At 47.6% G+C, this 24489-nt stretch overlaps 1 protein-coding gene across 1 annotated transcript in view; it reads right to left on the bottom strand.

Moving 5' to 3' along the window:
• The window catches only part of Mocos (molybdenum cofactor sulfurase), a 46788-nt gene extending 26851 nt beyond the window's left edge, over nucleotides 1-19937 (bottom strand). The window contains exons 1-7 of the mRNA XM_075969158.1: nucleotides 19675-19937; nucleotides 13379-13468; nucleotides 10553-10619; nucleotides 7865-8506; nucleotides 5372-5448; nucleotides 2628-2827; nucleotides 1087-1203 (exon numbers count right to left, since the gene is read on the bottom strand). Coding sequence (XP_075825273.1) covers nucleotides 1087-1203; nucleotides 2628-2827; nucleotides 5372-5448; nucleotides 7865-8506; nucleotides 10553-10619; nucleotides 13379-13468; nucleotides 19675-19810 — 1329 coding nt within the window. The 5' untranslated portion in view covers nucleotides 19811-19937. The remainder of the gene's footprint in view (nucleotides 1-1086; nucleotides 1204-2627; nucleotides 2828-5371; nucleotides 5449-7864; nucleotides 8507-10552; nucleotides 10620-13378; nucleotides 13469-19674) is intronic.
• Nucleotides 19938-24489: the final 4552 nt, after the last annotated feature.

Below are 24489 nucleotides of genomic sequence, written 5' to 3' on the forward strand. Positions count from 1 at the left end.
CTTGTTAGATGTTTTCTGCTGCCCAGTCGGTTCCCAAGTGGGCTTCTCTCCTCTGTCTCACTCCACTGCCATGATGCTCGGCCCAAGCATGGGTCCAAGTGACTGTTGACTGAACCCCTGAGATCATGAGCAAAGCAAGTACCTCCTCCCAGATGAGCCAATGCCACTGGATCCTTTATCACAATAATGAGAAACTATTCTTGTAAAATGGTTCAAAATAGGCTATATGCTCCCAGAGTGGAAAACCTCCACCGCAGGACAAACAGGGAGGGTGAGGATTCTGGGAGACAGGACCCCTAAAGCCATGGACAAGTTCCACCCACACCTAGCCTGGAGGGAGGCTAACTTCAGTTAGGAAGCTGTACCCATGAAGGAGTAAAGAAGGAAGGCAAGGGTGTGAAGCTGAACGTACCCCACTAACAGCCCTCTGCAGCTGCATTTTTAACCTCTGGCCAGTGAGACAATTCATTGGGTAAAGGTACTTGGCACCAAGCCTGAAAACCTAGGTTTGATCTCCAGGACCTACATGGTAGAAAAGAGGTAACCAGCTTCAACAAGTTGTCTTCTAACCGCTACACACATGCTACAGGACATGTGCATACACACACACACACGCACACTCACACACACACACACGCACACTCACACAAATAGAGCAATTTTATAAATTACTCTCAATGTAAGAAATTCATCAGGAGGGCTGGAGAGATGGCTCAGCAGTTAAGAGCATTGCCTGCTCTTCCAAAGGTCCTGAGTTCAATTCCCAGCAACCACATGGTGGCTCACAACCATCTGTAATGAGGTCTGGTGCCCTCTTCTGGCCTTCAGGCATACACACAGACAGAATATTGTATACATAATAAATAAATAAATAAATAGTTTTAAAAAATTAATCAAGAAATACTGCCACGGAGCTAATAAATTAAAGTGTTTTTTATTTTATCAGCCCCTCTTCTCTTTGGCCGTCCACAGAATGGGCCCGGCTGGCAAGATGAGCCTGAAGCAGCAGCCTCCACCGGCCCCAGTGACCAGCCACCACAGCCTTGCCGACTGCACTCTGTGTGGGCTACAGGGTCTTGTACTGACCTGAAAATGTTTCTTAACCATCTCGTCACTTAGTCCCAGGTGCCTCTGGCAGGCGCCCAAGTTACAGAAGCAGCCGGTCCTCAGGTGGATGTTGTATAGGCTGGCCATTTTGTCTACCTGGGGATAAAGGGAACATGGGATCAATGTCAGAAGTGTCTAGTTCTGCTGGGATTGTCTGGAACAGAATTCTGGAACGGCATTGAACCTCTCTTTCTTAACAAAAGATGGTAGGCGATCTGAGTCTGGGCCTCACTCTAAAATTCATGGTTGTTATGTTGCAGATGTGAATACCCCCAGGGCCTCACATGCTTAAACACTTGATCCCAGATATTGACGGTGTTTTGGGAAGTTGTGGGACCCTGGGTCGGTGGGGTCTTTCTGGAAGAAGTAAGCCGCTAATTTGTGGGTCTTCGGAGTTATAATTTAGCCCTTCCTTCCTCTGCTGAGCAGTGAGGAGGGGAGGTGCCCAGTTACATCCCCCTGCCACCGTGGAGCTGCCAGCCACCACACACTCGTCCCAGCGATGGACCATGTCACTTCATCTGTGAGTAAAAGTCACCCCTTCCCTGAATTGGCTTTACCAGGTTTCTATCACCTTGGTGAGAGAAACAACCGATGTCAGGATCTACGGGTTTATTCAACATTCTATTAAATTGAATTACAGAAGTGTGCTTGAGAAAATGTCAAATCCAGACCAAAGTCTAAGTGAGAATCCTGTGTATTCCCAGGGAGCCTCAGAGGAATCTCTGAGTGAGGCTGGGGCCATTGCCAGCTCCTTCACATCTGCCACCACAGGGTCTGACCACAGAGCAGGCCCCAGGGAGGCCTGGACAGCACCAGCTCGGCTCACAGCCTGTGTCACAAGTATCATGTTGGATGCTTTATGACATCTATGTCCAGTTTCTAATTTCCCCAACTTTAGGTTCAGTCAAGCTTGCTGCTCAGTCCAGGTGTCATGACACTCTCTGCTGCCCCCTGGAGGCTATGGGGTGTGTGCTGACTGGTCCTAAACCCGGCTCAAACAATTCTCCAGCCTCAGCCTCCAGAGTACCATTGTGCCACTGTGCATAGCTAGGAAATAGAATCTGTTGTAGTGTAACAAAGCTGCATGTGTTCTAGGGCGTTCAGGAAGAATGAGCAGCATCTTCCAGCTTTAACTGATTGCTGAGTCTGTTCAAAGTCATCCATGGCTATCTAGTGAGTTCTCCACCAACCCTGCCTACAGGAGACTCTGTGTATAAACAAACAGAGGAACAAATAAGTGTGTTTGAGCCTGAGCTTCCTCCCAGCAACTTCTGGGGACTTTTAAGGAAATGTCAAGAGTAAGAAAGCTTAGACAAGAACATTCCTGGTATAAAAGGATGAGTGTGATGAATTTAGGAAGAGCTGGACCTCGTGACTTGAGTCAGGTATAGTGGCTAACATCTGTAATTTCAGCACTTGGGAGGTAGATGCAGGAGGATTGCTGTGAGCGCAAGGTCAGCCTGGGCTGGAGTGAGACCCTCCCTCAAAAAAAAAAAAAAGGATGACTCAAATCCCACCTGGGAGTAGCCAATGATGCTCCCACGGTCATCCAATACATTAAAATTGATGATTGGACCCTGCACGTCAGGGCTGCTGAACTCGGAATCACTGTAAATTCGCACCACAGGGGCTCCATTGGGATAGCAGAAAGAAGACAGGGCAGAGTGGGTGTACTGTGCCAGAGCGAAGGTGTGCCTCTGGATGTTTTCCATGCCACCTAGGGACAAAAGCAGAGATACGGATTTCACACGCAAGTCACCCACTCCTGGCTAAGACATGCTTATTACAACTGCTCAACCCAGACCCCAGATAGTGGCTTTAACTATAGCTGTCTTTACAACAAAGTTGATGTATTTTTATTTATTTATTTTTGTTTTGCCTGTGTGGCTTGTGTGTAGTACCTGCGGGTCCAGAAGAGGGAATCTGATTCCCTGGAACTGGAGTTATAGACAGTTTTGAGTCAATATGGGATTGAACCTGGGTCCTCTGAAAGAGAAGCCAGTCTCTTAACTACTGAGCCATCTCTTCAGCCCCAAAGTTGACACTGGATAAGTTTGTCTTTGTTGTTCTTATGGACTATTTCCAGAGGAATTCTTGCTACATTCTCTTAAATATATAATTATACACATTGTATACATATAAGCATGTAGATATATTCATATACATATATATTTGTAGTTACATGCATATAGTTAAACAACATTCCATTATTTAGTTAGACCTTTGTTAGCCAGTGGCAAAAAGTATGCAATATTTTTATCATTTTTGCCCTTAATGATTAAGTTCATTTTTTTGTTCTTAGTGGTTAAATTGTTTTAACATAATGCATAGCAATTAAGGCTACCTGCTGCCAAATGAATGAACACATGCTAAGTGTTTAAAGTGAGTAATGTTGTATTATCATGTCTTTTATATCTAAAAAAAAGCGACTGAAACAGGCAACTCACATAGACAGAAAGTAGATTGGGGGTCACTTGGGGGTAGGGAGAAGGGAGAATCTGTTTAATGACAAGAGCTTCAGTTGAGATAATAAAAAATGTTTTGGATGTGACCTGTGGTGACCACAGTACAGATTGGGAAGAGAATCAGGATGCTCCAATGGGTGAAAGCACTTGCTGAGCACACACGAGCTTGCTGGTCTGAATTTGATGCCTGGAACCCAGGTAAAAAGTCATGAATGTTGCAAAAAGTGGCACGAATCTATAATCCTAGCACTGCTGCAGTGCAACGGGAGGCGGAGATGGGGAAATCCGCAGAAGGTTGCAGGCTAGCCCCAGCACTTCTGCAGTGCGACAGGAGGCAGAGGCTGGGAATCTGCACAAGGTTGCAGGCTAGCCCCAGCACTGTTGCAGTGCGATGGGAGGCAGAGACTGGGGACCCTGTAGAAAGTTGCAGGCTAGCCCCTGTACTGCTGACGTGCAATGGGAGACGGGAGAATCTGCAGAAGGGTGCAGGCTAACTACCCTGAAATGCACAGCACGGCAACAGAAAGGACACAGGAGATGCTGAGGGAGAGAGGGAGAACACATCCTAAAACTCTCTCTCTCTCTCTCTCTCTCTCTCTCTCTCTCTCTCTCTCTCTCTCACACACACACACACACACACACACACACACACACAATGAATGGTAACAGTCATGTCACATAGTTCTAAAAGCTCTGGAAAGAATTCCCAGGAGCATAGCACACCAGGAGATACCAGGCTCACCGGATGTAATCTGCTCCAGTCATATGCTTTCACGACCATCCCCGTAGGAAGAGGAGTGGCATCTGCCTGTGTCTTGGCCTCTATAGCTCTTGTCAGGAAAGAGCATGCATCATACAAAAGCTGGTGGAAGAGTGTCCAGGAACTTGAGGTCAGGCATTATTAACAAGTCCTGGGTTTAAATTCTAGCCCTTTTGGGTACCCACGTGCCAGACTGAGAAGGCATTCAATATTTCTGTGATGGCTATTCTTAGCTGTCAACTCGACTATATCTGGAATTACCTAAAAATGGAGGGCATGCCAGTGAGGGATTTCTGCTTAATTTGAAGTAGAATGATCCACTTCTAACCCAGATCTTGAGGTTCTGCTGGAACCCATGTAAGGACACGGAAGAAGGAAGCTGTTGCTCTTTGCCTGTTTGCAGTCCATTCCTTCACTAGCATGAGAGCCTACTTCCTAGAATCCCAGCATCTACTAAAGACCAGCTGAGACATCCGGTCTCATGGACTGAGCGACTACTGGATTCTCGGACTTTCTATTCACAGCCAGCCATTGTTGGATTAGCTGGAGCACAGCCTAAAACTCATTCTAACAAATCCCTTTCTATACATAGAAAGCGATTCATCCTGTAGGTTCTGTTATTCTAAAGAACCCGGACGAATACACTTGCTGAGCATCCTCTCCATCTGGGGGCAACATGGGTTTGCCAGCAGCTCCCCTGTGGGGCTGTAGAGAAAATCCAGGCAGGCAAGAGCTGATAAGACCTCACCCAGCCCAGGGACCCAGGACCATGCCCCCACCACGCACAGCCATTAATCTTTGGCTCTGGGCATGACCTCTGTTAAAATGTGGTTGTGCCTGAAAAAGCAAAAAAAAATCAGCCCTCCCAAGCCCTCCTGAGTACCCTGAAGACATTTAGAATCCGGCTTCACTGCACGGAGACTCTAGCTACTTAGTGCGTGCTGCTCACTTCTACAGACCTTGTCTCCTCCACACCTATGCGATCTCTTAAGGATACGGCAACAAAAGCTAAGCCTACTTGGGTATGTCCACTGACCTGTGAGGTGCTCCAGAGCATCAAATCCATGTTTCAGCGCTATTATATCAAGGAATGATATGGTGCCATCTTCGAACCTGTAGGGAACAAGCTGTCAATCCACATGCATTCTGTGTTAGGTGAGGGCATTTGGGCATGTTAGTAGCTCCCTTCTGTGGCTTATAAAACTGGCTCTCCCCACCATGGGAGGAGTTTTGCATGCCAAACCCACCTGGCTGCCTCTGGCCCTAACTAGCTCTGCAGCCTTTACAACTTCTTCACGGTGGGCTGTAGGTGACAGAGGACACTAAAATACAGTCGCTGCCTTGAAATACATCTCGGGAAGAACTTGGACAAAATCGGCCACAAACTCTTGAAATACTAAACTCTGACCACAAGAGGGCACCACTGACAGACATTAAGTCAAGCGAGTCCCTGTGAGGCACTTGACAAAGGAGTCTCTAGTTCCAAAGTGTATGGAAGCGCAGGTTTGGGTTAAATACGAAGGTCTCATTAATAACAATGATTGTAACCTTCTTTATTGACAAAGCGTTTGTTATGTTTGCACTTCATAATCATTAACTTCATCAACACTTTCATTAACTCATCTCTGACAGGTCACTGTGCCCCAGGCGTTGTTCCGGGTGCTAAGCACACAGCAGTGAACTGATAAGCAGGCTCCTTTCCCACAGCTTCACGGCCTATAAAACAGGGAACAAGGCTCAGCAAACAGAGGCAGAGAAAACAAGCTGCAGTCACGAGGCAGGTTAAGCGCAAACACAGAGACGGTGTGGGCAAGCTGAGTCTTTGCTAATGAAGGTATAAGTGGAGGCTAAGTAGAAGTCAGAAGGAGTCTAACTTCAGAAGATGTCAGCCTGAGAATTTCCACGAGAAAAGGCCTTCTACAGAGAAAGGGAACCCGCATGGTCCTTCACAGAAGCCCGGAGCAGCACCAGGAGGGGCAGGACATCAGCAGGACAGCGGCAGGAGATGTCCAAGGAGAGATGCTGGACAGCTCTAAGGTGACTTCAGCAAAATCTACACGACCAGGGTGTGGTCAAGAGGATAAAGACTTCAAGGTCACCCTCAGTTGCTGAGTAATGTGGACACTAATCTGGGTTTTGTGATCCAATTGAGAGAGAGAGAGAGAGAGAGACAGAGAGACAGAGAGAGACAGAGAGAGACAGAGAGAGAGGAGAGAGAGAGACAGAGAGACAGAGACAGAGAGAGAGGAGAGAGAGAGAGACAGAGAGAGAGAGACAGAGAGAGAGGAGAGAGAGAGAGAGACAGAGAGAGACAGAGAGAGAGAGAGAGACAGAGAGAGAGGACCACTGAAGGAGGACAGGCTACAGGGTGATGAGGGAAGGCTTTCACAAACATCCAGATGATGGAAAGCGGGCAGCAGCAGCCATGCACTGAACTGTAAGGTCTAGAAGGTGGAAACATGGTCCGTTCACCCCTTGATACACCTGTGTATTGAGCTTTTCATTTCCAGCTCACTCTAGGGCGTCCAGAGGTGGGCTTAAATAGGCAAGCAATACTGTTTGTTCTCTGCACATCTAGGTGTGCTCTGGCTAAAAGAGCTCCATCTGAAGCAAAGGAGTGTGGTCTGATGCAGCCCAGCACTCCCATATCCACCCCCTTGAGCTGTTGTCCAGGCCAACAGGTCGCCTAGTTAGCCAGCAGTGTGATGTGAATAAAAATGACCCCGATAGGCCCATAAGGAGTAGCGCTATTAGGAGGTGTGGCCTTGTTGGACTAGGTATGGCTTTCTTGGAGGAGGTGTGTCACTAGAAGGTGGGCTTTGAGGTCTCAGAAGCCCAAACCTGGCCAGTGTGTCACTGACACTTCCTGCTGCCTATGGATCAGGATGTAGAACTCTCAACTCCTTCCCCAGCACCATGTCAGCCTGCATGCGCCCAAGCTTCCCACCATGACTACAATGGACTAAACCTCTGAACTGGAAGGCAGCTCCAGCCTGCCTTCGGTGTTTTGGGTAACTTCTCAGCCTGGCTTGCAGAGGTTGCCACCAACACTGCTTCCCAGGTTTGGGCTTTGGGTTTAGTTAATTCTTGCCGAGGAGCGGAGCAGAGCTCACTCTAGCCGCTGGGAAACTGAGTTTGCTGTGAACTGCTTGTGCACGCATCCAAAGCCGCATCTTTTACGATCCCTGTTTCTCACTATCATCTCTCACTAGTGCCGAGACCAAAGTCCGGCACCCATGGCTCTTACTTCCCTGCAGGTTTTTCACTCCTTCTTGCAGCTCTTGTCTGCAGATCCGCTCCTCCACCCCGGTGAAGAAGCTACCCACAGGGCAGAGTTCACCCAGCCACCCATGGCACACTCCAGCTGGTCTCTGCCTCCCAAATCTGAGCCCCGCCCCCGACTGTCCTACGGTGGCATCGAACTCCCTTGACCTGTGTTCCAGACCTGGGCTCAGCTTGCACAATCTTACCGGTCATTCATGCCAGCTTGCCTTTGTTAAGGACACAGAATATGCCATGGCAGAGTTACCTTTCTGCCACCGACGGCCTGGGGATGTAAAAGTCCTCTCCTGCCAGGTAGGCGGCTGCGGTTCCTCCTCCGAAGTAGCCTTTCCTCAGCAGGGGAGCCACGCGCTTACTGACTAGCAGAGCGCCCAGGCCTGTGGGAAGCCCAAAGATCTTGTAGAAGGAGATGGGGACAAAGTCAGGCTGGTGAGCCGACAGATCCAAGGGGGAGGTGCTGACGTAGGAGGCTGCATCGAGCAGCACAAACCACCTTCCAGGCACACTCACGGGGCTCCTCCGCCCAGACTTGACCTCTTCTATCCATGACAGTGGGTATCTGGTGCCTGAGAAGTTGCTCTGAGCTGGGTAACAGAAGAGGTGTGGGAGCTGACAGTCAGGATCGCAGGCTCCGGCACCCCTTTCCTCCAGTGACCATATGTCCTCTGGCTTGACTGGGGTGGAAGTGACATTCATGGCTGAAGCTACCTTCCTCATTCCCACCACAGAGGTATGGTTGTCGGTGAGGTAACAGAAGTGGCTGCCACTGTTCTCTGGGGTCCGGGACACCCACGGAAATGCCTCTGCCACTAGCCTGAGAGCGGCTGTGCTCCCGGATGTGAAGATCACGGTGTAGTCCTCCGGGGTGGTGTGGAAGTGGGACAGGATCCTGGGAAAAACCACAGTGTCACAGCGGGGCCTCTGCTCCATGCGGAGTATTTCCAAGTGTTTTAGGTCTACTCTACAGGGCGTCTCTACCTCCAGGATGCCTAGCCACAGGTGTAGTTGAGGCAGGACAGAGAAAGTCACACCCTAGAGGCTGGCCTTGAACTTTCTATTTTGCTAAGGATAACCTTGAGTTCTTACAAAGATCAAATTTAAACCTCTTGCCTCTGGAGTCCCATCTCTGCTTGGACACAGCAGAATTTACAACACCGGGTTGAAGCTGAAGCTTGCCTAAAACCCAAGAGTTCTGGGTTCACTCACAAGTATTTCATAAACCCACGGTGGTACAGTATCCTGCCAATACCAAAATTCAGGAGATAGAGGCAGGAAGATGATAAATTCAAGGACATCTTCAGCAACCTAGTTAGTTCAGAGCTAGTCCAAGATACATGAGATCCTGTCTCAAAAAAAAAAAACAAAAACAAAACAACAACAACAAAAAATCTCCAGAGCAGACTCAGGTACAAGATCAGACCTTCTTAATAAACGAATTCCAATTTTTTTTAAATCTGTAAGGGGACTGGAAAGATGACTCAGCATTTTAAAGCTTTTTTTTTTTTGGTTTTTCGAGAACTCACAGAGATCTGCCTGCCTCTGCCTCCCGAGTGCTGGAATTAAAGGCTTGCGCCACCACCGCCCGGCCTTTAAAGCATTTCTTGTTTCTGCAAAACACCCGGGTTTATTCCCAGCACCCACCTGGTAGCTCATAACCATCTACAACCCCAGTCCCAAGGGTCCTAACACCCTCTTCTGACCTGTGCATGAGGCATGAGTATAGAGCACATACATATACATGTGGTGATATTTTGTTTGTGCTCTAACAAATAAAAACTTGCCTGAAGATCAGAGGGCAGAGATCGCCACCAGTTAGCCACAGAGGCCAGACAGTGGCAGCACACACCTTTAATTCCAGCACTCTGGAAGTGGAAGCAGGAAGATCAGGAGTTCAAGACTACCCTGGGCTACAAGAGATTTAACCAGAATAAAAGAAAAACAGCTCATACCTTTGATCCTAGCATTAGGGAAGTGGACAGGAAGTAATACAGCTGGGCAGGGAGGGGAATATAAGGCGGGAGGAGACAGAAGTTTAGCCCCTTTGAGGATTTGATAGAGGTAAGAGCCCTAGTGGCTGGCGGCTCTGCTTCTCTGATCTTTCTGCTTTCACCCCCTAATAGCTGACTCTGGGTTTTTATTACTAAAAGCAATTAGAATTCATGCTACATGTATATATAGGCAAAACACTCATACACATCAAATAAAATAAATAATTCTAAACAAAGTTTTATATCTACAATAACCTGAATATTTTGTACTTTGCCTTCATCTTTGTACTTCTGCCTACTCTATCACCATGAATTTTTAAAATATACTTTTTATTATTTTCTCATGTGTGGGTCTGAATATATGTATGTGCACCATGCATGCGCAGGAGCCCGTGGAACACAGAAGAATAAGATCCCCAGGAATTCATGATGGGCAATTAAGAGCACCTTGTGGGTGCTGGGAACAAACCTGGGTCCTCTGCAAGAGTAGTAAGCACTCTAACCTCTGGGCCGCCTCTCCAGACTCTAACACAGTGAACTGTAGTTCAGCAGTCTGATTTACACTGCTTTTACCACTGCTGCCCTGATCCAAAACTAGCATCACTTTCAAATTTGAAATAATTTGAATTCTGTTCATTTAAGTGACATACCTTGTAGATATTATTTACCAGAAACCAGTTATTATGCGTGGGGAACAATGAAAGATCTCTCTAGATGCAAAACCTAGTGAAAATAATGGGAGAGTTGAGCACAGCGGTGCATGCCTGCAGTTCCAGCGCTTGGACATCGGAGGCAGGAGGACCAGGAGTTCATGGCCAGCATTGCTACAAGGGAGCTAGAGGTAAGCTACCAGATAGCCCCCACTCAGAAGGTCTGTGGGACACAGGCCTCTGCTAGAAGGCCCGTCCACCTAGGTAGCATCTTAGGCAGACATCCCTGGGGCTCACCTGTAGCGGACCTGCTCCACGGTGTCATGGGTGAGTTTGCTGGTGATGTTCTGGCTGTGAGGATTGCCTGGCAGGTTACAGAGACAAAGCTTTAATTATCTTTATTTGAAAGTCATAATGAGATGGTCTCTCCCTGTGTTCCTTCAGAGCCCTCTCCCTCCACTTCTCAAGAACTTAAATCGTAAAAGTCACATATGGTCCAACAATTCCACTCCTGGTCCATACTCAAAAGGAAGAAATGCTTATATCCATATAGACTACACAAGTGTTCATACCAGCTCCATTCCAAATTCTGGAAGGAGAAGAAATAGCCAGTGATTGTGAACAGATAGACAAAGTACAATAATCCCCACACAGTGGGCAACTATTTAACAACAAAAGAAAAAGAAAAAAAACACTGACTATGACAGGAATGAACATCAAAAACATTCTAAGCTTTTTTTATAGTACAGAAGGTACTGTGCTGGCTGCTGGGAGAAAAATTATGCCCACCACTGCAATAGTGGTGTAACTACAATTGAAGACAGCCAGCTGCTTTCTGATCAAGGCCGTGGGATCACATCTGGAACCGTAAACTTGACCAAAAGCCTGTGGCTAGGGATACCATAGGCCCTGGTAGGGCACCGATAATTGTTACTCTAATAAACAGACACCATGTGTCTGTCAAGCTGCCTTCTAAATATTAGAATTCATGTCCATTCTTTCTACCCCAGCTAGCAGCCTGAGGGACTTGGCAGACATTCCCATTGCTTTTTCCCTCAGGTCAGTTTTTAACCCTGTGTCTTTAGGACCACCTGGACCACCTCGATCTTGAAGCTGCCATTTCTCAGGCTAACCATTCTCCCACAGCTATGGCTTTTGTCAAGGTTGCAGGATGATTTCATGTCTCTTTGCAAATCATAAATGAAAATCAAGATAAAATCCCTTAGGGGCCCCTTCTCTAGGGACTTCCTCAGATTTAAAGAGCTCCTGACTGTCCAGAGTGAAGAATCAAACCCCTGTGTGTACCTGTAGTATAACAGGACCGTCGTGAACAAGGGCATCTTGGGGTGGGAAGACCAAATCCCCTAGAGATAAATAGCTCCTGTGGCCCTATTCCCTCAACTCCAGAACTTTGAGAATGTGTAGCATTAGGTTAGTTACTTGCCCTTTCTGGGGCTCCATTTGCTCGCATGTAAATCAAGATATTGGGAGACTATTCCTGGGGAGACATCAAACATCAGAGGCAGCATTGAGGCAAAAGAAAAAATCCACCCAAGACCAGATTGGAGAACCAGTGAGTCTCCTGAGGTCACTCACAAAAGTGTGGGTCACTCAACGGGAGATATACATCCCCTGGGCAAGTTACAGGCAACTTTACCAACTACAGAATGGTCCCAACACAACCAGTTGTTTTTCTTTTGTATAAACCCTGGGGATCTTGAGAATGCTACTGAATCCTGTGAGCCCTTCCATTAGCCTTCCCCAAGGGACCATCAGTGGGTCCCATCCTGTGAGGAACTCTTACAGGTGACCAGAGGTCCTCTGATTCAAGATGGAGGCCATGTCCTACCTGGAGGAGACAGCTCACAGCTACACTACATAAACTTAATAGCACAACCCATGGCTCTTGGGGTGTCATACGGATGCATGACAATATACATTGCCACATAGTTAGGCAGCACCTGATATGACAAGTGCTCAGTGAAGGGCGTATTGATCAACTGATATTAGCGTCATTTGTCTCTTTCGGTTTATCTTCTGAGCACACTATGCTGATGCTTCCTAGAATAATGGCCAGCACAGCATCACCTACAGAGGCCTGAGTGGCTCTACCCCATCAGCCTATCCATTCAGACTTTCATTCTCCTCCCCTCTGTGGTCCTAGATCCTGGTTTTTGTTGCTACAGCTTCCTGCATGGTGTCTCCTGTTGTCCCAGTGAATTCTGGCTCATCAGCCAACATCAGCTCCCCTCCCAACCCCCCTAACATGCACACTGCAAACCTTACTGTCTTTCTGCAAACTCAGGTGACCATGAGGCCAGCCTCCTTTGTGCATTGCCTTTTGAATAGTTGCTAAGCACATGTAGGGGAGATCGTTTGATGAAGGTCTTGTCCTCCAGGTCTGGACCAGAGTCTCCACCAAGAAAGGAACTATGTTTTCTTCTGATTTCATAGCACAAACCACACACCATAGTGACTCAAGGAATGTATAGCATGAGTGAATGAACGTTCTTCATGCTCCCCTACCCTCTGCACCAGACAGTGTTTAACTACCCCAAACATGGCACTTTCTTTTTTTTAATCATCTTTTTTTAAGATTTATTTATTTATTATGTATACAGCATTACCCCAAACATGGCACCTTCTTTTTTTAATCATCTTTTTTTAAAGATTTATTTATTTATTATGTATACAACATTCCTTCCATGTATTCTTGCATGCCAGAAGAGAGCACCAGATCTCATTATAGATGGCTGTGAGCCACCATGTGGTTGCTGGGAATTGAACTCAGGACCTCTGGAAGAGCAGTCATTGCTCTTAACCTCTGAGCCATCTCTCCAGCCCCCAACATGGCACTTGCAAACTTAAGATTCTCTTCCTGACACCAACCCATTCTGGAAGTGGTCTGTGTGTCCCTGAGCTGGAACTTTCTACCTCAAGTACATGTATATGTGCATAGTGACCCAGGGTGCTGGCCTGACCCTTTATCTGACATGGGTCTGATTTGTTCCATGTACCCCTATGTACTCCATGAATCCAACATAACTAAACACAGATTAATTAATTGATTAATCAGCTGTGTGCAGTTGGCTAAAATCTGTGCGTGTGTGTGATATTCCTTACCATAGACATTTTCCATGAGATCCTTAGTAAAGTTTGTGAGCTGGCTCTGGGGAAACAAGGTGGCTCCTGCATGGTCAAGGTAGACAGTTCCTGAAAAATATTAATTACAAATAAAGCTGCAGGTGCTTCTCCACACTTTATGTAAATCTGACCCGTGTGAATACACCAGTACCCATTCTTTTATTTCATTTTGTCTCCATTTGTTTCTTAGTTTGTTTTTGAGACAGGATTTCACATATCTCATGCTGGCCTCAAATTCTCTATGTGGTCAACGAATGCCTTTGAATTCTTAATCCTCCTGCCTCCACCTCCCCAGAGCTGGGACTCCAGATGTGTAGACCACAGCCACCTTTCAACACAGCTGGTATCCCTGAATTTCTTGCTGTGTGGTTCTTAATATACACTCGCAGCACTGAGGAGCCTACCTGATAAACAGCCCTCTCACAGCCAGGAAGTGCCCAGCAGACCTTGAGTTTCATGGTCATTCTGGAAGCTGAGTGTTTCCAGGGAAAGGGGAGCTCTGACCTTTCAAATGCATACAATAGGAATAAATCTATTTGTTTTTTAATTCACTTACCAGTTTTTTTGTTTTATTTTTTGGTGGTTTGTTTTGTTTTGTTTTGTTTTTGTTGTTGTTGTTTTTCGAGACAGGGTTTCTCTGTAGCTTTGGTGCCTGTCCTGGAACTAGTTCTTGTAGATCAGAGATGACAGAGATGGGCCTGCCCCTGCCTCCCAAGTGCTGGGCTTAAAGGCGTGCACTGCCACCACCTGGCTTTTTTTTTAAGATTTATTTATTTATTAATTATGTATACAGTATTCTGTCTGCGTGTATGCTGCAGGCCAGAAGAGGACACTAGATCTCATTGCAGATGGTTGAACTCAGCACCTCTGGAAGAGCAGTGTTCTTAACCTCTGAGCCATCTCTCCAGCCCTAGTTTTGTTTTGCTTTTTGGTTTTTTGTTTTGTTTTTTGTTTTTTTGGATAATGCAGGGTCCATTTTTGTTTGCAACAACTTCATCAAGATATAACCCACATACCACAAAAAAAAAAAATCCATCCTCTGTAAGTGGACAGCTTAGTCGCTATAGTGTGCGTATATTACCTAATTCTGGAACATTTTATTCACCGCCCCCCCCCATCACCATTATTAGTCATATCTCCACGTCCTCACGTAAGTAGTGTCTGAAATGAGAATGTTATGGTTCCCCTTCATAGGAAGAGGGGGCACATATGTATTAACACAGACAACTGCTGGAGAAGCACACGGGTGACAGCCACTGGCCCTGGGGTGGCACTGCAATGGCAGTGGAGCCCAACGGCGGTTCTTGGGCTTGGCCATTCTTCCATCTCATTTGTCATCTTTTGAATCTGATGCCACTAAAATGCATCATCTAATCTCCCCAATGTATTTAAAGTGCTTTCTTGGACAACCATGTTCCAGATGGTCCCATACCCACAAGTATGTTGTGGTCAACACAAATTGAATTTAGTGGATATTAATAATAATAATAATAGACAACACAGAGTTTGGAGGATGTTAAAAGGTAGAAATTAAGTCTGGGAGGAGCTGGGGGAGAAGTGGAGGATGAATATAATCAAAATACATTATATAGAATTCTCAAATAATTAAAAAATCTTTTTAAAAATTATTCTTTTATTATTCACTGAAGACTGTGAAATACAAATTCACCAGACTGAAAGAAAAGCTTTGGACATCCAATAGTCAATGTACTAAGATGTTCACGTGAGAGCATTGGCTCCTCTTCAATTCCCAGCACCCACACGGTGGCTCACAATTCCAGTCTAAGGGAATCTGATGCCCTCTTCTGGCCTCCACAGGCACCAGCCATGCATGTAATATACAGAGATGTATGCCAGACAACATGCCCATCCACACAAATATGAAGGCGTAAGTCACAAACAATGCCACACCAATGTGGGATTATGATTAATAGGGTGATATTTATTTAAAGGGGAAAAAACTTACAGATCACTGTCAGCCCTCTGCGTAACCAGGAAGGAAGTCAAGTCACCGGCGGAGCAGGAAGTGAAGAGAGAGAGGAGAGGGAAGTGGCCGCTTTTTTAAAGGGAGAGAGACCACACCCAAAGGGGCTGGTATCTCAGCGGCGATAGGCTGGAGGAGTGGGAGGACCTCCCGTAACACAAATACATCCTTAAAATTTAATTATAACCCTTAGAAAGATCTTCAGGCGAAGATCAAGGTGAGACCCCGACTCTGAGGAGCACTGTTCATCTTGCTCAGAATCTTCTAAGAAACTAGGAAGTCATTCAGGAAGATCCTGCTTTGTTTGGCTGGGGTTCAATGGTTAATCTTGCAAAAGAAGGCAACTGAATTACGTGAACCAGAGATCTGATCTTAGGAGGCCAACGGGGCAAATTCAAGTTAACCAGCCAGAGAGAATCTTGGCTCACTCCCCCCCCCCCTCCGGCCTTTCTGGACCCCTGTTGTGACATCTGCAAGAGGAATGATGGTTTAGTAGGTAGTTGACAGTACCCGGCTGGATGCCTGGAACACAGTAAACACAGTTTTCAGAGTGAAGAAAAGCAGGCAACTGATCCGAAAGCCAACTAGCTTTAGATCTTTTTAAAAAGAGAAGTCAAACAACTTTTAGTTTCTTTGATATACTTGGCTGTTTCATTAGCTATCTGGTTCTAAGAAATTAATATTCAGAGATAGATAGAGAAGAGGTGGGGGGAAGGGGGAAAGAAAAAGAGGGAAGGAACTGGGAGAGGAGGAAGAAGGAGAGAGAGAGGCCAGGATTTCTTCTGGGCCATGCACCTTTAATTGCCAGTCAGCACCTGATGCTGGACGACCTGCTCCAGCCACAGCTGGATATTCAGTACACCCCCTTCATTAGGGCCAGGAAACCCCTAGCCAACTAGTGAAGCAAAACCTTTCGGCTCCTACAGTGTACACATTTAATTGCTCACAGTCACCAATTAAGCAGGTACATTTTCAACCCTGCAGAAAATCTTCAGGGCGGGAAAGAAGGTGTGGGGGCTAGACCATTCTAGTTCATTGGGTTGGTTGTTACTCCCCGGACCTCTCTCCAGCTTATTTCTATGGAGAAAAAGGTGACTAAGCACCAGTGTTTTCAGAGGTAGGAAAAAGCACCTGTTTAGTTCACAGACTTCTACTTCAGGGATGGAAAGGTTTCTCAGTGGGTAGAGCAAGCACAGCTCAAGCCTGAAGTCAGAGTTCCATCCCTGAGATGGGCAGAAGAAAGCTGGGCGTGGCGGTGCACACATGCAGGGAGGTGGAGGCAGGATTCACTGGCCATCCAGCCTAGACAGTCAGCAGACTCCATACCAGTGAGACCCTGGGTAGTGGTATATTATTTGTATTTTGATAAATAAGTCTTGCCTGAAGACCAGAGGCAAAGATAAAGCCACTAGAGGTCAGGCAATGGTGACACACATCTTTAATCCCAGGATTTGGGAGACAGAAGCAGGTGGATCTCTGTGAGTTCAAGGCCACCATGGGCTGCACAATAACAATGCAGAAATAAATCCAGGTCGTGGTGGCCTACGCCTTTAATTCCAGTACTAAGGAGTCATTTCCCTTAATCCCAGCACTAGAGGGAATATACAATGGGAGGAGAGAGAGAGAGGCTGTTTTAGTTTGCAGCCGCCCAGCCTTAGTAAAGGGAAGATTTCTCTAGTGGCTTGGCTGCTTTGCTTTTCTGGTTTTTTGGGTTGAACCCCAATTTCTGTCTCTGGGTTTTTATTAATCATGCTAAACCCTGCCTCAAGAAATAAGGTAGAGTGACAGGGGAAGACACTTGCCACGTTCTCTTGTCCCCATACACACCAGTGCACACACACAAAGTGTATTTCAAGCCAGGCATGGTGATACACATCTTTTTTTTTTTTTTTTGAGACAGGGTTTCTCTATGGTTTTGGAGCCTGTCCTGGAACTAGCTCTTGTAGACCAGGCTGGTCTCGAACTCACAGAGATCTGCCTGCCTCTGCCTCCCGAGTGCTGGGATTAAAGGCGTGCGCCACGACCGCCCGGCGGTGATACACATCTTTAATCCCAACACCCAAGAGACAGAGGCAGATGATCTCTGTGATTAAAGGCTAGCCTCGTCTACATAGAAATTTCCAGGCCAGCACAATAAACAGATCTCTCTCTCTCTCTTTTCCTTCCCACCCCCTCTCTCTAAGGGGGGGGGGGGGCGTGTCTACCTCAACCACAATGCATTCAGGGAATTCTCTAAATAAATAAAAAGGATCCATCTGGGTATAGTGACTCTCACCTGCAATCCTACCACTTGAGAGGCTGAGGCAGGAAGTCGTCACAAGATTGAGGCCAGCCTGGGCTACAAAGTGAGTTCCGGGACTGAGTGCAGAATGAGACTATTGGAGGAGGAGGAGGAGGGGGGGGGAGAAAGTTAAACAACCTATATACCATCACCATGGATGTTAAAAGGCTTCAAATGCCAACCTGGAGGAGTGGCTACTACCAGCTAATGTCAAGTTTGGGTGCAGCTAGCTGAGGGAAAGGAGCCAGAGGGACGTGTACATACCTTTATGAAGCGCTGAGGGTGTGAGAGATCAGGGTCGGAGAGAATTTGAGAAGACTAGGGATCCGTGTCACAGAAATAATTACTCCCTGGGCTCTGGGATTTGCTTCAGAAAAAGAGGGGCCTGCTGCCCTCTGCACCTGCGGGTATTCATATCAGACTACTTCTGACTGGTAGGCAATTTCCCTAGTAAGTGCAGGGGAGGGAGGGAAGGACGGAGGTAGCAAAGAAGCTAAGTCTGTCTCCAGGCAGTGAGGAAGCACGGGAAGAAGGGGAAGAAATAAGTTGGAAGGCTCAGCTCCCCCACACCCCCAAAGAATAATTAGTTACTATTCCAAGACTAGTAAAAGGCTGTTCTGCCACACACAGCAGGGACAGGCACCCCGAGGGAATCAAACAAGCCGGTGTACCCTGGCCTGTGACCTTCCTGCTCCACCGTAGGTTCTGAAGTTTGCTGAAGCACCCCCTTCCCAGTCAAATTCCAGGACTAGTGGTGAGTTCTCAGTCTGCAGCAGTAGGCCGGGCTACACCTGCAGTTAATCTGAGCTTAATTCCCGACTCAGTCAACAGGTTCCACCTGTGATCCTAAAGTGTGTGACCCGGTCCAACCCACGGGTTCACAGGCTTGTCCTGTGAAAGCTCAAATTGCATGCTTCTCGAATTCCTCCAGTTTCCCAGCAAGCCAGAGCTCATGTAGAGCATTGCTCTGGCAACAGAAGAGAGAAAAATGAGGCTTGGTGCCAGGCGAGCTTGGGGCACGCCTTTAAGTCCAGAGCATCAGGAGCAGAGGAAAAAGGATCAAAAGTTCAAGGCAAACCTCGACTACGAAACGAATTCAAGGCCAACCTGGACTACGTGACTACTACACAGAACCCTGTTTTTTCTTTCTTCCTTCCTTCTTTTCTTTCTTTCTTTCTTTCTTTCTTTCTTCTTCTTCTTCTTCTTCATTATTATTATTATTATTATTATTATTATTATTATTATTATTATTATTATTATTATTATTATTATTATTATTATTATTATTATTTGGTTTCTCTGTAGCTTTTGGAGCCTGTCCTGGAACTAGCTCTTGTAGACCAGGCTGGCCTTGAACTCACAGAGATCCGCCTGCCTCTGCCTCCCGAGTGCTGGAATTAAGGGTGTGCGCCACCACCTCCCAGCAGAACCCAGCCTAAAATATCAACAGTAATAGTAATAATGTTTCAAAAAGAATACAGAGAAGACATCCCTATAGAGAGAGGGTCGTGGCCTTGAGAGACCTGTCTGCTGATCGCTGTCTCGGCAATCGCTGGTCACCACCACAGAATCACTTTTCCAAACTGAATATAGTGGCCTCCCGCGCACCCCGGGCATGTATGGGGCATCCGAGAAACACCTCTGCTCAATATTATGAATTGTGTGACCTTGGCTGAGACGGGGTCTTTAGGATGGGGTATTCTCCCAGCAACACAGGAGGGCAAAGGCTCTATTTGAAGTGTGTGGCGAGACCTAATGAAAGGCCAGGCTGGTCTCGTACCACGGAGCAGTTGTACAATTGTAGCAAGAAGTTTGTTGCTGCTGAACGGACAGCGCGGAGCCGGCTACACCCACACAATCTCTCCCAGACTTTCGATTCCAGAGGAGTCCATCTCTTCTTGGCCTTTTAGCTAAGATCACGTGCAAAGGGCACCCCCAAATGAGATAGCGCCCCTCCCACGCTGGTTCCAGCCCCGCATGCCCCCGTGTATTCCCGCCCCCACCCCTCACCTGCTAAGCGGCCGAACTCCAGGTCCCGCAACTCTCTGCGCAGCCCGTAGCCGTGGGCCAGGCGCGGTGCGATGGCTTCTGGATGGCGCTGGAAGGCCGGGGACTCAGGTCCCCTCTCTGCAGCTCCGCAGGACATGATCCGCGTCTGCCGTCTGAAGGGTTCAGGCCACCCAGCCCGTGAAGTGCGCGAGGCCAGCGACTCGATCCCGGCCGGCAGAGAGTGACTGGGGTCCCCACCCAGGGGCGGCGCCTCCCGGGCCAGCCTCCTCTCAGCGCGCTGACTCACCGAGCGCTTTCATTTCTAAGCGGCCTTTGACCGCCTGGGACAGGACCCAGCTACGCTCTTCGCGGTCTCGCTACTCAGGTGACATCCAAGACACCTGGGCGTGAGTCCTGGGATATCCCCGCGCCACTGAGGCAAGTGGAAGGAACAGCGGAGTGCATGCCTTCTCACTAAGCAGATGTGACCCCGGTTCTCCTGGTCCAGAACCGGGGACCCTCGCCCCTTGAGCTCCAGACTCGCAAGGGAAGGACACTTGAACTGCTGTGGTCGCCAGCGCTCCGCGTTTCAGAGCAAAACCACTGGGCTGCTTGATAAACTCCCAGCGATTGTGCAACCTCGGAGCCCGGAAGCTCTAGTGTGACCCAGTCCAGCGCTGCTAGTGGGATGGGCTCTCCCTCCTGCACCCCGACGGCTCAGAGCGCAGCGACTGTGTGCCAGGGCACTGCTGAGAGAGTCAGGCAAACCAACCAGTGCAGAGTAGGGGCCAAGGACAAGGAGGAGACAGGTGTACCAAGTGCCACCAAGATCTGAAAAGGACTGGGATGGGAAGGTGATTAGTTGTGCAATCCCTGGTGGCACGGGAAGTGTGCTCAGACAAGGCGTGGTGAGGAACTAGATTAGGAGGGCTTCACTGGGACACGGTTGTCAGGACTTCCATGTACTGGGAGACTAGGAAAAAGGCTCACATCCCTGCCCAACTGAGAGCCCAGACTGCCGCCAGACATCAACAGCTGGGAAACCAGAGGGGGAGCCACCACTCCCAAGTTTGAAGCCTGGGTCGAGGTCAACCACTCCCAACCCAATGTTCTGGGTTAGAACCAAAAAACACAGTGGGATGGGTGCTGGTGGCAGAGAAGCCCAGTGTTAAGTGCGCCTTCTTGCTTGGTGCTGCTCGACATTTGGGCAGGAGTGTCCTGGCCGGAGCAGTGAGGTTATGAGGTCCAGAGAGTGCAAAAGTAATGGAATTCAGGGACAGTGAGGTCCCGAATACTGGCTCAGGGATTGGGAGACTGGGAGCTCAGGCACAGAGAAGCAAAGTGGGGCTCCATCCAGGCCATTTAAGTGGAGATTGTCAATCAGTACTAAATATAATAACGTCAGGCTGGAGAAACAAGACACACGGAAGGCTTGAGTGGGCGCCTCAGGAACACAGAAAAGAGGTCAGAGTGGTGACAGTGGGACAGAGAAAGTACAGGGAGGAGAACCAGAGGACAGGTCATAGCAGCCCGTGAGGGTTAGCATAACGTGCTCTACTGTGACCTAGTGAGGTCAGTTCTGTCAGAGCTGCCTTGCAAGGGCCAGCTCAGATGGAGAAGCAGCTCACTCACCGGCAATCCCCGGAAGACCCTCGCCTATTGATCTTGGAGGAAGTCGGGGGTCCAGGCTATCTATCATCATGAATCAAATCTCCAAACAAGTGAGCATGAGGTTGGGGTGGGTGTTTCCTAAAAAGCGAATTTGGTTTAGATCATGCATATAATTCTGTACATCCACCTAAGTAGCATGGGCCTTCTCCCTAAAAGAGAAGCTGCAGGTCTAGCGACTGGGGTGGTTTGGAAATCAGAAGAGGGCCAGTTGAGCAATGGTGTAGCTTTCTTTCCAAAGCATTGCAGTTTAGTGCAGTAGAACGAAGTAGACAGCAATGGAAAGAAAAACACAGGAAGCTCCCTCCCCAGAGGGACTGGAGAGACCTTTTCTGTGGGTAGAAGCTGGAAAGGCAGCTTGGAATCATGAAGAGATTGGGAACAAGGGTCCATTATATTTATATTCATAATGTGCCCAAGAATACTAGCAGAACATAGCTCTCAGAGTGGGCACACCCAAGTGGGCTCCTCCTAGAGCTGTTTTCCTGTAGTTTGATTTCTCCTGCATTCACTCAGAAGCCACCCCTCCCCTCTTCCTTCTGTGCTGGGACACCTCACCTCCCTCTCACTCTTTGTCTCTCAACTCTATACAACCAAGAAGAGGAAAGGATATTAGTCATTCTACATAGCAAATGACAGATAACAGATTTGAGGATGCTCCCTGCGGGCTTATTTGCCTTAGCAAATCAATGATACACTCCCTAATTCTGTAACTGGGTGACAATGCACCCTGCTAGGTGTTGTGAACAAATGAAAGCCATTCTGGGGTTAGGGGTGTGGCTCTGTGGTAGTGTTTTCTGGCATGGGAAACCCTGGATTAGAACTTCAAAGCAGCAAGTGGGGAGGGAAAGAGGAGGGAGAGTGGAGGGAGATGAGGGGAAGGAAGCAGAGAGAAGAAAGACTAAGACACAGTGGAAACTGTGACTCCAAACCCAAAGGGCCTGGGGGCGGGGGGATTCATTTTCCAGCTTCTCATTATACTGAATATAGGCACAATCCTAAATTCCAGCCAAGGATATTGGACAGAACTGTGTGGGACTTCAAGAAACTCCCTTAGTTAGGGAAAGGTCTTTCTCCTCTTTCTTAGCTGGAAAGCAGAGATCATGGCAGGGGGCCAAGCAGCTGGCAGGTGGAGGAGGACTGGGGCAAGTTAAAAGCCTGGGAGTCTGATGTTGTTAATTCCCTATCCATTCTGGGCTGCCTAATTTGACTCATTTTATTTGAGAAATAGTCTATCTTGTATAAAGGAGAAAGGTAATTTTGCATTTTCTTTCATACACAGATGAAGTGGAAACCAAATTAATACTTTAATATTCTTTTCCACTCACAGAGATCAAGGGAAAGTTTGCCCACGGTGAGAGCCAGAAAGAGCCCAGATGCAAAGCTTCATCCACAGATCCCTCAAGTGGAGGTTCTGAGCAGCAAGTGGTGGCCTTCAGGAATATACAGAGCTCAGTCAAGCCAATCAGTTGGACGATCAGTGGCTACTTGCTGCAGGGAGCCCTTGAGAGAGCTGGCAGAGCTAACATCAGATGGCAGAAGGATGCCTTCCCACTTGGTTCCATAACAAAGGGTCCACCTATAAGTTCCAGAGAAGTCTGACTGGGTCCAGGGTTCTTGAAACCTTCCAAAGCAGGACCATCCATTCTTTCTCTCCCTTCCCTCCAGCCTCATGGTCCCTGCTATCTAGGTTTCTTGCTTGTGATGTCAGGAGCCTCCGACTAAGCCACCTGCTATTTGTTAGAAGGGGAAGAAGTAGCCAGGCGGTGGTGGCGCATGCCTTTAATTCCACCACTTGGAAGGCAGATCTCTGTGAGTTCGAGGCCAGCTCTGGTCTCCAGGACAGGCTTGAAAGCCACAGAGAAACCTTGTCTCGGGCTGGAGAGATGGCTCACAGGTTAAGAGTACTGACTGCTCTTCCAGAGGTCCTGAGTTCAATACAGACAGAACACTACATATTTTATTTATTTTTTTAATATTTATATATTTATTATGTATATGATATTCTGTCTGTGTGTAGGTCTGCAGGTCAGAAGAAGACACCAGACCTCATTACAGAGCCACCACATGGTTGCCGGGAATTGAACTCAGGACCTTTGAAAGAGCAGGCAATGCTCCTAACCACTGAGCCATCTCTCCAGCCCCAAGTCATCTCTCCAGCCCCGAGCCATCTCTCCAGCCCCTCATCCTTGTCTTACGCTTTGGAGACACCGCTGTCCCCTCTCACCACTTGCTGCAGCTATGGTCAACCCCACCGTGTTCTTCGACATCACAGCTGATGGCAAGCCCGCGTCTCCTTCGACAAAGTTCCAAAGACAGCAGAAAACTTTCGTGCTCTGAGCACTGGAGAGAAAGGATTTGGTTCTTCCTTTCACAGGATTATTCCAGGATTCATGTGCCAGGGTGGTGACTTCACACACCATAATGGCACTGGCGGCAGATCCATCTACGGAGAAAAATTGAGGATGAGAGAACGTCATCCTGAAGCATACAGGTCCTGGCATCTTGTCCATGGCAAATGCTGGACCAAACACAAACGGTTCCCAGTTTTTTATCTGCACCACCAAGACTGAGTGGCTGGATGGCAAACATGGGGTCTTTGGGAAAGTGAAAGAAGGCATGAACATTGTGGAAGCCATGGAGCGTTTTGGGTCCAGGAATGGCAAGACCAGCAAGAAGATCACCATTTCCGACTATGGACAACTCTAGTTCTTTTGACTTGCGGGCTTCTTACCCACCAGACCATTCCTTCTGTAGCTCAGGAGAGCACCCCAGCCCCATCTGCTCGCAGTACCCTGTAATGTCTGCTCTCACTGAAGTTTGGGTTCCATATTTTCCTCATTCCCCTTCAAGTCTAGCTGGATTGCAGAGTTAAGTTTATGATTATGAATAAAAACTAAGTAAAAAGAAACCTTGTCTCAAAAAACCCACATAAATACATACATACATACAGACAGACAGACAGACAGAACGGGAAGGAGTAACAAAACGCATCCTTTGGTATTCCGTCTATAGATTTGCCTGTTCATACCTTTTCCCATTTAGAGAGCATACAGGCAATTTTGAAACATATAAAAAGAGAGTACAATGACCCCAATGCCCAGAGTGAAGACATCTCATGGAACTTTATCCAAAATTGACCATATACTTGAACACAAAGCAAGTCCC

Source organism: Microtus pennsylvanicus, chromosome 4 (assembly GCF_037038515.1).
Source record: "Microtus pennsylvanicus isolate mMicPen1 chromosome 4, mMicPen1.hap1, whole genome shotgun sequence".
Lineage (NCBI taxonomy): Eukaryota > Metazoa > Chordata > Mammalia > Rodentia > Cricetidae > Microtus > Microtus pennsylvanicus.